The sequence below is a fragment of the Bos grunniens genome, chromosome 12 (genome assembly GCF_055505025.1).
Source record: "Bos grunniens cultivar Pamir isolate PY7600 chromosome 12, Bosgru_T2T1.0, whole genome shotgun sequence".
In the NCBI taxonomy this organism is placed as follows: Eukaryota; Metazoa; Chordata; class Mammalia; order Artiodactyla; family Bovidae; genus Bos; species Bos grunniens.
Window position 1 is genome coordinate 73,202,062 of NC_141176.1, and position 15,114 is coordinate 73,217,175.

The 15,114-nt window shown below is 42.2% G+C and overlaps 1 protein-coding gene across 3 annotated transcripts in view; it reads left to right on the plus strand.

The window, feature by feature from the left end:
- The window catches only part of LOC147361895 (ATP-binding cassette sub-family C member 4-like), a 228,591-nt gene that overhangs the window by 13,086 nt on the left and 200,391 nt on the right, over positions 1-15,114 (plus strand). For all 3 annotated transcript variants that reach the window (XM_086330214.1, XM_086330212.1, XM_086330213.1), the window contains exons 4-8: positions 5,454-5,669; positions 8,575-8,664; positions 10,999-11,162; positions 12,291-12,416; positions 13,754-14,003. In XM_086330214.1, coding sequence (XP_086186340.1) covers positions 5,454-5,669; positions 8,575-8,664; positions 10,999-11,162; positions 12,291-12,416; positions 13,754-14,003 — 846 coding nt within the window. The remainder of the gene's footprint in view (positions 1-5,453; positions 5,670-8,574; positions 8,665-10,998; positions 11,163-12,290; positions 12,417-13,753; positions 14,004-15,114) is intronic.

A 15,114-nucleotide genomic window follows, 5' to 3' on the forward strand; every position in this document is an offset into this window, starting at 1 on the left:
AATGTTTTTTTAAATATTGTTTTATCTGAAATTTTAGTTTTCCTACTGTGCAGAATGAAAATTTTCAATTTCAATGCTGTAATCTCTGGACTTGGGTTTATAAGGATTTTTCTGGAAGCATGAAATGTGTCATACGACTCTGGTTAAAACTTTTTGTGATCATTGTAACTCATTCATAGCAGGTCTATACCCATTCCAGGCTCAGATGCCAAGACAGTGCAAGAATGGAGGTTAGCAGATGCTTACATGGGGTTAGTTTCTGCATCCAGACTCTTCCAGGGAGAGGAATCTTCAGGCTCCACCCAGTCAGTTGAACCTAAACCAGTTTCGGGAGGCTGGGCCTCCGGCATCAGAGTGCCCTTATCCCCACCCAGGTGATGCTAAGGTGCAGTCAGGATGAAGACCACTGTGTAAAAGATTAGTGAAGGCTAGGATATCTAGAATGCTGGTGGTTATGATTTCCCAGATTCACTGCTTTTACTCCTTATCTCTGGATTTTTCTCAACTCCACTTTAGAACACCCCAGTTCTAAAGATTAACTGCCTGTTCAGTTTTTCCCTACAAGCTCACTCTTTTCTGCTTATATGTTTCACTCAAGTGTTTTTCTTTGTTACCTTGCTTCTGTTTTTGTGTGTTTATTTCCATGAATGAGATGTGGGGAAATTGGGTGATAAATGTTTCAAGTACATTAACTTGGAGGAGGAATTCTATCCACTGCAGAAGTTCTAGTTTCTAACCGAACCCTGCAAGAAGTTATCCTAAGAAGCAAAAGGTGGGACCCAATATCAGGTGCTTTCAGGAGGCTGAATACCAATAACTCTATCAAGAAATGGCTACCATGAGCTTCACTCAAAGTCCGGTGGTTAAGACTCCATGCCCCCAATGCAGATAAGAGGGTTTTTGATCCCTGGACTGGGAACTAAGATTCTGCATGCCACAGGGTGTGGCCAAAATAAAAAGTCTGCCTCAGAGACTCAGAGTCTCAGATAATCCTGAGTAATGGATGTTGTGGTATTAAATTCAGCACTTTTAAAGATCCTTTATGATTTCAGAGCTGTGAAGAATTCTTGTGAAAGAGTAAGAACTCTATTCTCAATTGGTTTGTGGAAAGAATATACATGTGGTATAAAGGAATGATGCTAAAGCTGAAACTCCAGTACTTTGGCTACCTCATGCGAAGAGTTGACTCATTGGAAAAGACTCTGATGCTAGGAGGGATTGGGGGCAGGAGGAGAAGGGGACCACAGAGGATGAAATGGCTGGATGGCATCACTGACTCGATGGACGTGAGTCTCAGTGAACTCCGGGAGTTGGTGATGGACATGGAGGCCTGGCGTGCTGCGATTCATGGAGTCGCAAAGAGTCAGATACAACTGAGTGACTGATCTGATCTGATCTGATACATTGATGTCAGAGAGGAAAGTTTAAGGGACAGTGTTTGACCTTGTTCCTGCTTATCAAGAAAGTTTTAATTCGGTTAGCTTCATGATTGATAATGAATATTTTCTCAATTGTTTTATTTCTTTTTAGTTGATGGTGAGAATCAGGAATGTCCAGATGAGAGAATTCCTTGGTGGTGTCTGCCCACACCAGTGTACACGTGGTGGGGGCAGCTCCCAGGAATGGCTGCCACCAGTGTCTGTGTCCCCAGGGTGAGCCACAGCCACTCCTTGCCTTTCTGAGAGACTCTCCAAGGCAAGCAGAGTCTTCTGAAATTTGGTCTATCCTTGGGATTCACACCACTGTTTCATTTGCAGTTAATACTTGGACTCGAGCATTGAACATATGCAGGAGTTAATCTTCTGGTAGCTGGACAAACTTTTGCCTGGTTTGCCTCAGACAGTTTTACCAAATGTCAGAAATGGAAACACTCACAGATTGCAAATGCTGCTGCCAGCTGTCCTGTTAAATGACTCTCCATCTCTAACCTTTCCTTGTGTGTGGAGGGGATGGATTTACTCAGTCTACCTTCGATGGCCTCAGTCACTTGTGCCCTGTGTGTTCTGGAAACTTTGAAGAATCATATTTAATATGTGTCTTCTTACTCTCTATATGTACTTGGGGTTTTGTTTTCACAATTTTGTGCTATTCATTATTTTGCTTTCTATTTTTTCTTTTTGAGAGAAATTACTGGAAAATTGTTTTTTACTTGCTGCTATTTTTCATATGGAACATAATATCAATTTTCTGTTTTCCATAGTTGCAATTTATGCCAGGATGGAAATTCCTTGTATGTTATACTTTTCATCAGTGCTCTAAATTGCCGTGACAGCTCCTTGCTGGAGGCAAAGTTGTGCATGTGTGCTCAGTCACTCAGTTCTGTCTGACTCTTTGTGACCCCATGGACTGTAGTCCACCAGGCTTCTCTGTCCATAGGGTTATCCTGGCAAGAATCCTGGAGTGGGTTGCCATTTCCTCCTCCAGAGGATCTTCTCAACTCAGGGATTCAACCTGCAGTTTCTGTGACTCCTGCATTGAGATGGACTCCTTACCATTGAGCCATTGGAGAAAGTCCCAAAATAATAAATGACTCTCCCCACAAATTGCATCAGTAACAGTTCATGTTTGAAATCCTTTGTTATCTTTTTGAAAGATAAGAAATTTTCTATCCAAATTAAATAATAATCATTATCAAGAATAAAAAGAATTCATAGATGAGTGGAAGATATGAGCCAAGAAGTGGCATTATACCTTAATGAGGCTGTTTCTCCAACTGTTTTTTGGTTGTTTTGTTAATACTGATTTATTTGGCTGTGCTGGGTCTTAGTTTCTGCATGTGGGATCTACTTCCCTGACCAGGGATCGAACCCAGTTTCCCTACATTGGGAGTGTGGAGTCTTAGCTAAAGGACCACCAAGGAAGTCCCTCAACTAGGTTATTAAATACTGTTTCTCAGTGAAAAACTCCAGATGTGCTTAGGCAGTAATGACCTGCCTTTATCTACACTCCTGTTTGCTGGATTTATTGAATTTATCCATATTATCTTAGGTGAGTGCTATTACTCTTATTTCTCCTGTAATTACAAGGATGTTAGGCTCAAATGGAGAGCTGAGTAACAGGCAACAGTGTTTCCCAAATAGAATCATAAGTTTCAGGAAAGTTTTGGATGGCAGATATTACTGCTGGGCTTCTGGTGGTTTGTGGCTCCAGCACTGGACTGCCCTTGGCGGCACCTGGGCTGGGACTGCCTGTGTGTACAGTTTGATGTTCTTGCTTCTCTGTGTGAGCCTCCACATTTCCACCTCAGGAAACTGTAAACAGTGTGTTTGACAATCCACTGTGTGAAGGACTCTTCCAAGAGCTCTCTGTGCCTCTTAGGATGGATGACAGGACATGGTGGAAACGTATCAGCTATATTTTACTCAGGTCTGATCATCTTACTTACACTTCTTCAACTAAATAGTGTTCCCTTTATCCTCTATCGTAGATGAAAATCTCCATGAGTTCATGGAGGGAGAGGCAGTTGGTGCAGCCTGTTAACGTGTGTGTGTGCATGTGTCCATTTGTGTAGAACAAGACAGGAATGTTAAGGTTTAATGAGACCCCCATGTGAGGGATGGGGACATCTTTTGATAAATATCCTGATCAAGCACTGGTTGGCTGAGCAGAAAATGCTTGTGTTTTTTTTTTTTGGTGTTTGGTGTTATGGATTCTCCTTCCCTCCTCTTGTGTGTGGGTTCCTTAGCTTCAGACAGACAGAAGAGAGCTATAAAAGCAAACCTGTCAGGTAAGCAAAGCTTACCCTGTCTGTGTTAGTAATGCAGGATTGCCAAAAAAGGAAAAGCCCTGTTCCTAAAAGACTTCCAAACTTTTACCATTTTGTCTTTTAAGAAGTCTGTGGAGGAAATGATATGTGGCCCAAGGTGTTTAGTTTTGGTAACTTGGATTTGTTGAATGATTTTCCTTGATGGTGAAGAAGGGGACCTAGGAAGAAGGGGGCCTTCAAGGGGTGACTAGAGAGAGGAAGTAGGTTGTGAGGTGGAGTGGCTGTTTGGCAGGGTGGGTAGGTGTTGCCGTTCCTTTGCCTTTTTCTTTGGGAAAGAAACTTGCTTTCCCTAAGTCTTACTCAGGGTGGAAGACTCAGTGCACCCTGAGTCAATTGGTTTAGGCCTTGGGGAAGAGAGGATTGGTAACATTTCTTCCAAATCACCAACTTAAGTGGATGGTGGATCAAGAACTACGGAAGACATGATTTTTTAGCTTGGCCTCCACCATGTTTAATTTTTTACTCCAAGGAACATTCCAACTTCTAGAGGGTAGAGACATAATGAGGCAGTGCTCTCTGGAGCTGAGAGCCTGCAGAGCTGCCAAGCCTGGTTTCTTTGTGGTACTCCAGCCAAAGCCGGTTTCCATTCCCTGGATATGTGTGGAGTTTGGGGTAGAAAAGAGTGGATGTGTTTGTGCCAGTGTGTCAGTTCATAAGGATTCATGAAGATGGTGATGAAAGCGTGTCTCCTATATGTGAACCACACTGACTTTCTATTGAGCTGGGACATTGAGAGTATGGGGGACAGGGGCAGGCTGCCAGCAGGCTTGTTCCTGTGGAAGCAGATTTCTTCCTCTTCTTCTGTCACCTTTTTCTTTATTCATCTTAAGGCTCAGTTGGTATTGAGCCTGTTTGTGATATTTGTTGAGCATCCACGGTGTGCTAAGCACAATGTACTAAGGCTTTACTATGTTTGAATGGAAAATTTTGCCTTAAGGTTAAACTGTTGGCTGCTTGTTTTATAGGAGATAATAAATCTGCATATTTTTCTTTTAAATTAGTCACGAATGTAGCATTTCGTCAAAATGTATTTAAACGTGCTAATGATAAAAGTGGACTGCAGCCATGAAATTAAAATATGCTTATTCCTTGGAATAAAAGTTATGGCCAACCTAGATAGCATATTTAAAAGCAGAGACATTACTTTGCCAACAAAGGTCCATCTAGTCAAGGCTATGGTTTTTCCAGTGGTCATGTATGGATGTGAGAGTTGGACTGTTAAGAGGGCTGAGCACCGAAGAATTGATGCTTTTGAACTGTGGTATTGGAGAAGACTCTTGAGAGTCCCTTGGGCTGCAAGGAGATCCAATCAGTCCATCCTGAAGGAGATCAGCCCTGGGATTTCTTTGGAGGGAATGATGGTGAAGCTGAAACTCCAGTACTTTGGCCACCTCATGTGAAGAGTTAACTCATTGCCAAGGACTCTGATGCTGGGAGGGATTGGAGGCAGGAGGAGAAGGGGATGACAGAGGATGAGATGGCTGGATGGTATCACTGACTTGATGGAGGTGAGTCTGAGTGAACTCTGGGAGTTGGTGATGGACAGGGAGGCCTGGCGTGCTGTGATTCATGGGGTCTCAAAGAGTCGAACACAACTGAGCAACTGAACTGAACTGAATGATAAAAGTAAATCTTGTGTAAAGAAAAACTGACATTTCTAATTAAGGCTTTTTTTCTTTTCTTTTAGGAAGGCACCAGAGTAGTTCAACCCATATTTTTGGGGAAAATGATTAGTTATGTTGAAAACTCTAATTCTGTCGCCTTGCACGAAGCCTACAGCTACGCGGCAGGGCTGAGCGCCTGCGTGCTCCTGTGGGCCGTTCTGCACCACTTGTACTTCTACCACATGCAGCATGTGGGGATGAGGCTGAGAGTAGCTGTGTGCCATATGATCTACCGCAAGGTGAGTGTCGCTTGGAACCATGGTGTGTTCCTCTCTTGAGGGATCAGGAACATTTGGGGAAAGTTCTCTGTAAATTACAAATTTTGTAACGGGTCATTTACACCTTCCTAGAGAAGCTTGCTTTTGCATCAAGCCAAGTTTGTTGTTGAAGCAAACTTTATCAATAAATAATGAAAACTTTTCTTTTGAGATCAAGAGTGGGCTGTCCTTGACAACTTTTAGTCATAGGCTGTCACATAATAACCACTAAATTTGTACTGTAAAATATTAAATTAATATTCAAGAATAAGTATGAAAAGTATCAAGTTGATTTTCAATGTCTTCATGCCCAAATCCCATAGTGCTGTTTATAGAAATTTTTTGTTGTCATTCATTAATGCCTTCAGTTACATCAAATTTGTATTTAAAAGTAAACTTCAGAGATTGGATCTATAAAACTATATCCAAAAGTAGAGAATGTATTTGATAAAGGGAATGATTCTAATTTTAAAAGACCCATCTAATTATATTCAATATAATTATCTTTGCTAGAGAAAAATATAAAGAGCATTCATGCTAAATATAGACTCACTCCTTATATTTTATAGATAATTTTTGTTAATGGTATGAAAGAAAATAGGATATTTGAGATGAAACTTGAAATTTTACATTGTTTTATTAATTCTAGAGAGAATTTGTTGCTCTTCATTTAAATTATTTTAATATAATATTTCCTTTTATTTTTAGTATGCATTGTAGCAGTTTTAATAAGAACTGATTTAATGTGTTTAGTGATTTTGTATTGAGGAATGCCATGAAATTATTCCATAGTTTACCCTTGTCTAAACTAGTGTAAAAAGAATAAGGCTTTCAGGTATCTTTACAAAGGTATTGCCACAGATATATCAGTGTCAGGAGCTGAAGGGCTCTGTATAAACTTGATCCTGGATATGTCTTTGCCTTAGACTGCTTAAAAAAAAATCCTTATTTGAATGTATTGTATCCTTGAAATTTTCAAAGAGAATAGATCTTAAATGTTCTCACCACACATGTTAAATAGGATAACTATATTGGGTAGTGGATACTTTAAGTGGTTTTACTACAGTAATCATTTCCCAGTGTGTATTTATACCAAAGTATCATGTTGTAACCTTAAACATATGCAATTTTTATTAATAAATAAAGTCCTCATTGAAAGATAAAACCAAGCAGCTTAAATTGAAAATATTGCTTCTTTTACCTGGCTGCTGCTTATCTAGAACTTCTGCTTATTCAGAATACTTTTTTCAGCAGAAAGTGAGATGTCTTCTCCTCATCTTTCCTTGAGCAGAGTCTTGTACTTTTCAGGATTGTGTGAAACTGGGGACCTGGCATCTCACTGTCTTATCTGACAACAACATCTGAACTGCTTTCCTTTTGGGTGATCTGCAAATTGCAGCTGTGCCCGCAAACTGCAGTCAGAGGTCTTCACTGTCATTCATCATCATCTTTGTTATTCTCTTGCGTCTTTAATCATTTAGGAGATGGATACTCAGATTTCCCCACAAATTGGCTAAATGTTTGTCTGTCCAGATCATACTTAACTCTCATAATAGTTGTGAAATTTTACCTGAACCGTGTTGTGAAACCTTAAGTTAGGTGTGAGGTGATGGTTTAGTGAAAGCTCACTCTTGGCTGCAAAGGTGAGCCATTGTCTACCTGTGTTTCTTCCTCTTTCCACCACACTTTGGAATCTTGCCTTCGGGAAATGTGATCTGACCTGGCACATTGGCTTATGTGAATGTAACTATCTCCCAAGAAGTTCATTTACTGCCTTGATTTTACCTAAATGTTGGCCCTATATGAAGTCAGGAATTATGGGGATTATAACATAGACATAAATTGAAATTCCAGAAACCTGGAAAAGACAAATTTCCTTATGCAGAGCCTTGCATCTAGAGTCCTACTGGGGTGCAGAAACAAGACACTTCTTTTCAGGTTACAGGTGGGCTGATTCTTTAGGGCACAGCTGGTGCTGCCGAGCAGCTCTGAAAGGCCCCTCTGAACTTCTGTGGTTCATGCTCAGGCCCCACTTCCTGATCCCTGGTCCTGGGGAGGAATCAGATTGGGTATTAGAAATGGAGTGGCTGCTAAGCCTGTAGCCATAGTTTGTTCTGACCATGGATTTCAGGCTGGGGCAGGTCTCCAGGCGGTCTCTAGGGCTGCACGTATTCCACTCCTAAAACGGCCCATTCAGCATTTTGTGCTCTTTGCAGCTGAATTTTGAATGTGAAGGAAGTGTTGTATATAAAAATGACTTGCCATTTATTGATACATTTCCACAGCTTTGGTAAAATTACCTTTGGCTTTTGATCATTGTTTGAATACTTTTTTCAGCAGAAAGTGAGATGTCTTCTCCTCATCTTTCCTTGAGCAGAGTCTTGTACTTTTCAGGATTGTGTGAAACTGGGGACCTGGCATCTCACTGTCTTGTCTGACAACAGCATCTGAGCTGCTTTCCTTCTGGGTGATCTGCAAATTGCAGCTGTGCCTGCAAACTGGATGAATGATTGAATCCAAGTCTCCAAATTTCTTTCCTAAGGCAACCTCTCCAGTCTTATCCAACTTGGCTAAAAATTACTTAGTTGGCTCCTAAGTCTAAACCTACACCCTTTAACCTTCAAACAGGTGCAAGTTCACTGAAGCAGGGGAATGGATTTTGCTTTTACCTCCTGCTCCTCCCTTTACTGTCCTTGTGGTTGGGGCTGCCGCCACACTGGGGAGTTAGAAGCTGAACAAGGCTCCCTAAAGCCCTGCTGTCAGGTGTCATCCTGCTCCTGCTGACACCACTCAAGACCCCTGGAACACATGCTCCATTGTGTTATATTCTAAGATGACTTGGTATCACCTTAGGAATCTGGATCTCTGTCTCCCTCTCTCGTTTCAGGCCCTTCGCCTGAGTAGCTCAGCCATGGGGAAGACCACCACAGGCCAGATAGTCAACTTGCTGTCCAACGATGTGAACAGATTTGACCAGGTAAGCTGCCCCTGAGGGATCCTCTTCCATTTCCTGTTCTTCTCACTGGATTCAGCTTATTGGGATACCAGGTGACAGGGTTTGGTGTCAGCCAGGGTTCTGTTGAGGATGTAAGACAAAGGTTCTATTTATCCAAATTTCACTTCTCTGTGTGCAATCTCAATGTAATTATATGTATTGTTTCATAAGTGAGAGTTTTGTTTTTCTAATAATAAATGGCAGCAGTGTTCTTGCCCAGCTTGGTTAGTGTCCTAAGGGGTCCTCTTGGAGTGGCTCTTCTTGGCACATGGTGTAGGTGTTGATGAACTGTCTTCCTCCTCCTCTAGGTGATGAAGGCCTGGTGGTCAGGGATTGTTTTTTCCCCTGCACCCTGTTCAGTGCCTGCTGCATAGGGAGCCTTCAAGTGGGTGGTCCCCAGACACAACCTCCTCTCTGCTGTCCCCACACACTCTTTTTTCCACTGACCTTAAGCATAGATCACATGACCATAACATCTTAGCTGTTGGTCAGATCTGTGTTGTAGTAGACACTTCTCTTTCCAGTATTCATTCATCAAACATGAAGTAAGGCCCCTACTCACTTTCAGGGATGAATAAAGCTTAGTTTCTGCCCTATAGAAGCCACAGTCTATCAAGGAGGTAAATATACAAGTAATTACTGGAGAGAGCAGTAGGTACCATAATACAGGCTTTCCTGGGATGCTGGGGAGCCCAGTGGAGATGGGGGCTAAGCTCTGGGGTGGAGAGCATTTGGAGAAGCCCTGAGCTCATCTGTGTTGTAGTCAAAATCCACATCTTCCTTCATTGCTGCTGGTCTGATTCTCCTGGGACATACCTGAAGTCAGCCCTGTGCTGCCCTGAAACAGTGTCATCTAGGGTGGACACTTGGATTTCTGCTTTAGCAGGTTAAAAACCCAATAGAGATCATTTCTATTTAGGTTTCTGTCTGTTCCTTCAGAGCATATTGTTTCTATACTCTGTTCTTAATGGGTTTTATACCATCCCAAAGAGAGGCTATGCTAAAGAATGCTCAAACTACTGCACAATTGCACTCATCTCACATGCTAGTAAAGTAATGCTCAAAATTCTCCAAGCCAGACTTCAGCAATACATGAACTATGAAATTCCAGGTGTTTAATCTGATTTTAGAAAAGGCAGAGGAAACACAGATAAAATTGCCAACATCTGCTGGATCATCAAAAAAGCAAGAGAGTTCCAGAAAAACATCTATTTCTGCTTTATTGACTATGCCAAAGCCTTTGACTGTGTGGATCACAACAAACTGTGGAAAATTCTTCAAGAGATGGGAATACTGGACCACCTGACCTGCCTCTTAAGAAACCTGTATGCAGGTCAGGATGCAACAGTTAGAACTGGACATGGAACAATGGACTGTTTTCAAATAGGAAAAGGGGTATGTCAAGGCTGTATATTGTCACCCTGCTTATTTAACTTACATGCAGAGTACATCATGAGGAACACTGGGCTGGAAGAAGCACAAGCTGAAATCAAGATTGCTGGGAGAAATATCAATAACCTCAGATATGCAGATGACACTACCCTTATGGCAGAAAGTGAAGAAGAACTAAAGAGCCTCTTGATGAAACTGAAAGAGGAAAGTGAAAAGTTGGTTTAAAGCTCAACATTCAGAAAACTAAAATCATGGTATCCAGTCCCATCACTTCATGGCAAATACAGTGGCTGATTTTATTTTTGGGGGGTCCAAAATCACTGCAGATGATGACTGGAGCCATAAAATTAAAAGACGCTTACTCCTTGGAAAGAAAGTTATGACCGACCTAGACAGCAGATTAAAAAGCAGAGACATTACTTTGTCAACAAAGGGCTGTCTAGTCAAGGCTATGGTTTTTCCAGTGGTCATGTATGGATGTGAGAGTTGGACTATAAAGAAAGCTGAGTGCCGAATAATTGATGCTTTGGAACTGTGGTATTGGAGAAGACTCTTGAGAGTCCCTTGGACTGCAAGGAGATCCAACCAGTCCATCCTAAAGGAGATCAGTCCTGGGTCTTCATTGGAAGGACTGATGTTGAAGCTGAAACTCCAATACTTTGCCCACCTCATGCGAAGAGCTTACTCATTTGAAAAGACCCTGATGCTGGGGATGATTGAAGGCAGGAGGAGAAGGGGATGACAGAGAATGAGATGGTTGGATGGCATCACCGACTCAATGGACATGAGTTTGGGTTGGCTGTGGGAGTTAGTAATTTACAGGGAAGCCTGGTGTGGTGTGGTTCGTGGGGTCACAAAGAGTAGGACAGGACTGAGCGACTGAACTGAACTGAACTGAAAAAGGCTTTGTCTTTCTCTTCTAAGGTAACGATGTTCTTGCACTATCTGTGGGTGGGGCCACTGCAGGCTGTTGCAGTGACCGCCCTGCTCTGGATGGAAATAGGAATATCATGTCTTGCCGGGATGGTGGTTCTCATTATTCTTCTGCTTTTGCAAAGCTGCTTCGGGAAGTTGTTTTCATCACTCCGGTAAGAGAAACACTTCTTTTAAAAATTGATAATGCATAATTGGTAACATCCATAGTCTGCTTGATGGTTTTGTTCAAAAACAAGATAAATGCCTTCTCTTGTCTCTTCTTTGTGTGAGTTGTAGACCCTACAGGCTTAGCCAGTGGAGGCTCCAGCCTTAAACTGAAGACTAGTCCTAAAACAGGAACAGGAAAGGCATTCACTGGGTCCTCTTGGCACCGTGTCTGAAAAAGTAGAGTGTCCTTCAGCAGAATTTACCCATGTCCAAGTTATTTAAATATTGGTAAATAGTAATAACCTTGTAGCCCCATTTCTCACTGCATATATTTTTGTTATGTTTGTGTTGGAGCCTTTCAGGTATTTATTCATGTTTCCATTAAGTTATAAGCACCCCCAGGGCCAGGCTGATCTTCACTGTGTCTTCATGAAGCCCCACAGTCACAGCAGCACATGTGACAGAAAAGTGGCTGGTGGTGAAGAGCCTTCTGCTGCTGAGTTAGACTGAAGCAGGTCCCAGAGGGTTGGAGGTGGGTGGTTGTCAGGTGATGGAGACGTTGTGCTATTTGAAGGTCATTGAGTTCTTGTGTTTGTTGTGTGTGTGCAGTTCCGTGCTTGGTGTCTTTCTTTATTTGGAATTTCCTTTCCTATCTTTGCTGGAGAGAGAGATACTCCCTATCCTTCGAGGCCCTGTTCCAGTGCTACCAGGTCTCTGAAGCTCTTTTTGTTCTCCTTTCCTGGTGGAATTAACAGCTCCATCTTTTCTGCTCCCCAGAACTTCTCTTCTATTTTATTACAGCACAGACTCTGTCTTCCTGGGTGTCTTTGTGTCTCCCTACCTGACCATGACCTCTTTGAGCAGATGGTTTGTATCTGACACATTTCAGATCTTTCTTAGCCGATGCTGCACATTCTCCAAGTTACTTCTTAAAATGGACTGAATGGTTGACTTCCTAGTTGAAGCCTTTTTCTCCATTTATACTTTGAGTAGGACTTGCCTGTGTTCTAAGTGCAAAAGGGCTGTAGAGAATAATTTTATTCCTAGCCCTGCCCCCATGCCCACTCCTGCTGCTGCTGCTGAGGAAAGCTGGGCTGTGGTCACTAAGGCTCATCTCACATCTGTCCCCTCAGGAGTAAGACCGCTGCTCTCACAGACAAGAGGATCAGGACCATGAGTGAAGTCATAACTGGCATCAGAACAATAAAAATGAATGCTTGGGAAAAGTCATTTATAGACCTTATTACCAGACTGAGAAGGTAAGTTTATATATATAGATATCACTGCATATTTTCATGCTTTATTTCCTATTCTGTTGGATACTTTAGATGTCTTGCCAAAGAAGTGTTTAAGTTCATCTTCACATTAAGGTGAACTTAAATACTAACTATTCACTGCATCCCCTACATTTTGCAGGAGGGTTAAGAATAATGGAGATATCATTTAACCTGCCCTTTCATTTGCCATCTTTTCAAAGGAAAAAAAAGTATATGCTTCTTACTTACATAGAAATTAAATTCTAAGTAGTTTTTAATACCTCAAATCCCAATAAGCAATGCTTTTAACATAGTATTTGAGACAATGACATTCAAACTAAAATTGTAATTTATGGTGATGGCTGATAACCAGGAAGATTATAGAGACTTGGTATACTTGTATTGAGCCAAACTGTATGAGTCAGTATTGTTTGTTGTTGCTGTGCTTAGTCCCTCAGTCGGATCAGACTCCTTGTGACCCCATGGGCTGTAGCTCGCCAGGCTTCTCTGGCCATGGAACTTCCCAGGCAGGAATTCTGGAGTGGGTTGCCATTTCCTCCTCCAGAGGATCTTACAGACCCAGGGATTGAACCTATGTCTCCTGCATTGGAGGTGGATTGTTTACCACCATGAAAGCTCATAAATCACTAGTATTCAATTCAAATGAAGCTATGAATATACTGTCCCTTTTGTTCTGCTTCATGTTTTTAGACTGTTTTTCCATCTTTCATTTAAATACCTGGTGAGCATTTCTCTGACCCCACCTTGTCACCTCTCACTTTGCACCTTTGCAGAGCCCATCTTCCTTCTACTCTGGCCTCCAAGCCTGACTCCAGCTCATCTTCAGGGTCCACATGTGTGTGACTTGCCTTGACTCCACTGCTCCGAGTTACATATCCCAGCTCTGGGCTCCCTTGGGGCCTGTGATGACCGTCTCTGTCTATTGTCTCCTAATTTTGTCGTTGCTAGTTCTCTTCTCCCATAAGTTCATGAGCACCTGGAGGGGACAGGCTGTGTCTTTCTGTGAGGAGCCTGGCACAGATTTGTTATTATGAAAGTTTGTTGAATGAATGTTCAGACCCCGTCGGATTGACCCAAAAATGTTTGAAATTGTGACAGAAAGCCTCATACTTGAAAGAGTGAAGTGGGGATGAAGTGTGTGGTCCTGGTGTCAGCCAGACCCCTGAGTGTGCACTATGCTAATGTCTCCATGATGTGAGGGATGGTTTATCTCAATCTGTGTCCATTCCCTAGAAAGGGGCCACTTACACAGGGCACTGAAATCATGTCTTGTATGCTGATGTTTCTTATAAAACCTTTGTCCTACTTTCTTTTTACAGTAAGGAAATTTCCAAGATTCTGAAAAGTTCCTACCTTAGAGGCATGAATTCGGCATCATTTTTCACTGTGAGCAAAATCATGATTTTTGTCACCTTCATCACCAATGAGCTCCTTGACAACCTGATCTCAGCCAGCCAAGTGTTTGTGGTGGTGATGCTGTTCGAGGCTCTGCGGTTCTCGAGCACCCTCTACTTCCCCATGGCCATCGAGAAGGTGTCAGAGGCCGTCGTCAGCATCCAAAGAATCAAGGTTTAGTGAAAAATAACTTTTTTAAGTTATAGGTGGATTTTACCTAAAATACCTCTTTTATGTGGTGTCACTGTGTGCCAGTTAGAAGAGATTTAACTCTTTCAGTGCCAAGCTGGCAGTCTTTCCAAAATGTATGTATTCCCCTCTTTTCTTAGGTAAAGTGCGTTAAAAGTACTGTAAGATCCATGCTTGTTTAGGACCAGTAGTATAGTCAGCACAGGCTCTTGACATGCAGTGATGACTGCAGGATGATTAGAATGTCTAAAAGCAGGAGAAGTGAACAGATACATCTCCTGTGCTGACTGGAATGACTAGGTGCTCAATAAATTTAATTCTTCACATAGGGCATAATTTTCCTTTTCTTTATTTTTTGTTTGAAAGTGAGGTGTTTCTATTCTAATGTATACAGATTGAGTATTGATGTCTTGGTTACATGCTTAAGATGAAACTGGAACTGGATTCTGTCTAGACCAGATATATAACATATACATTACTCTCCAAGGCCCTCAGTCTTTTTAATCAATAGAAGTTGATAACAGGCCAGATGAGAAATTCAAGCAAGGCTTCACTGAGGCTTGTGCTGCAGCACAAAGTATGAAAACAAGAAACTGATGGCCCATTGACGCTTTGAGAAAAGTGGGCTGGTTCCTTAAGTGGGGTGAAGGTAGGGGAGGATTGGTGGTTTGAGCCGCAGGGGTGACTTATGTGGTCTGCTCACCATCTTGTAGGTGCCATGTGCCAAGATCGTGCACAGTTCCCTGCTTTGCTCCCAGCAGCTCAGAAATGCCAGTTAGCTTGTGGTATTTTTGTATCTTATTGTTTGTGATTGCCTTTGCATGTGTGCAGGTATGTTTAGTCCCTTAGGATTTCTTTGTATTTTGTTGCTCAAGGAGATGTTTGTCCAGATGCAAGCACTCCTGTAGAGGGTTCCAGGTCCCAGCCTGTCTCATCACCTTTTACTTGTTGCTGTGTCAGCTTAGACTGTGTAAGGCTGTAGCCATGAAGTCAGTGGTTGGATGGTTTGAACAGCCATGCAGTCTGTTCCTTCCTTTAGCTGATGCCCTCGATGGGCTGACTGTGCAAGGCTAGGTCTTAGCTGGAGTTGGGACTG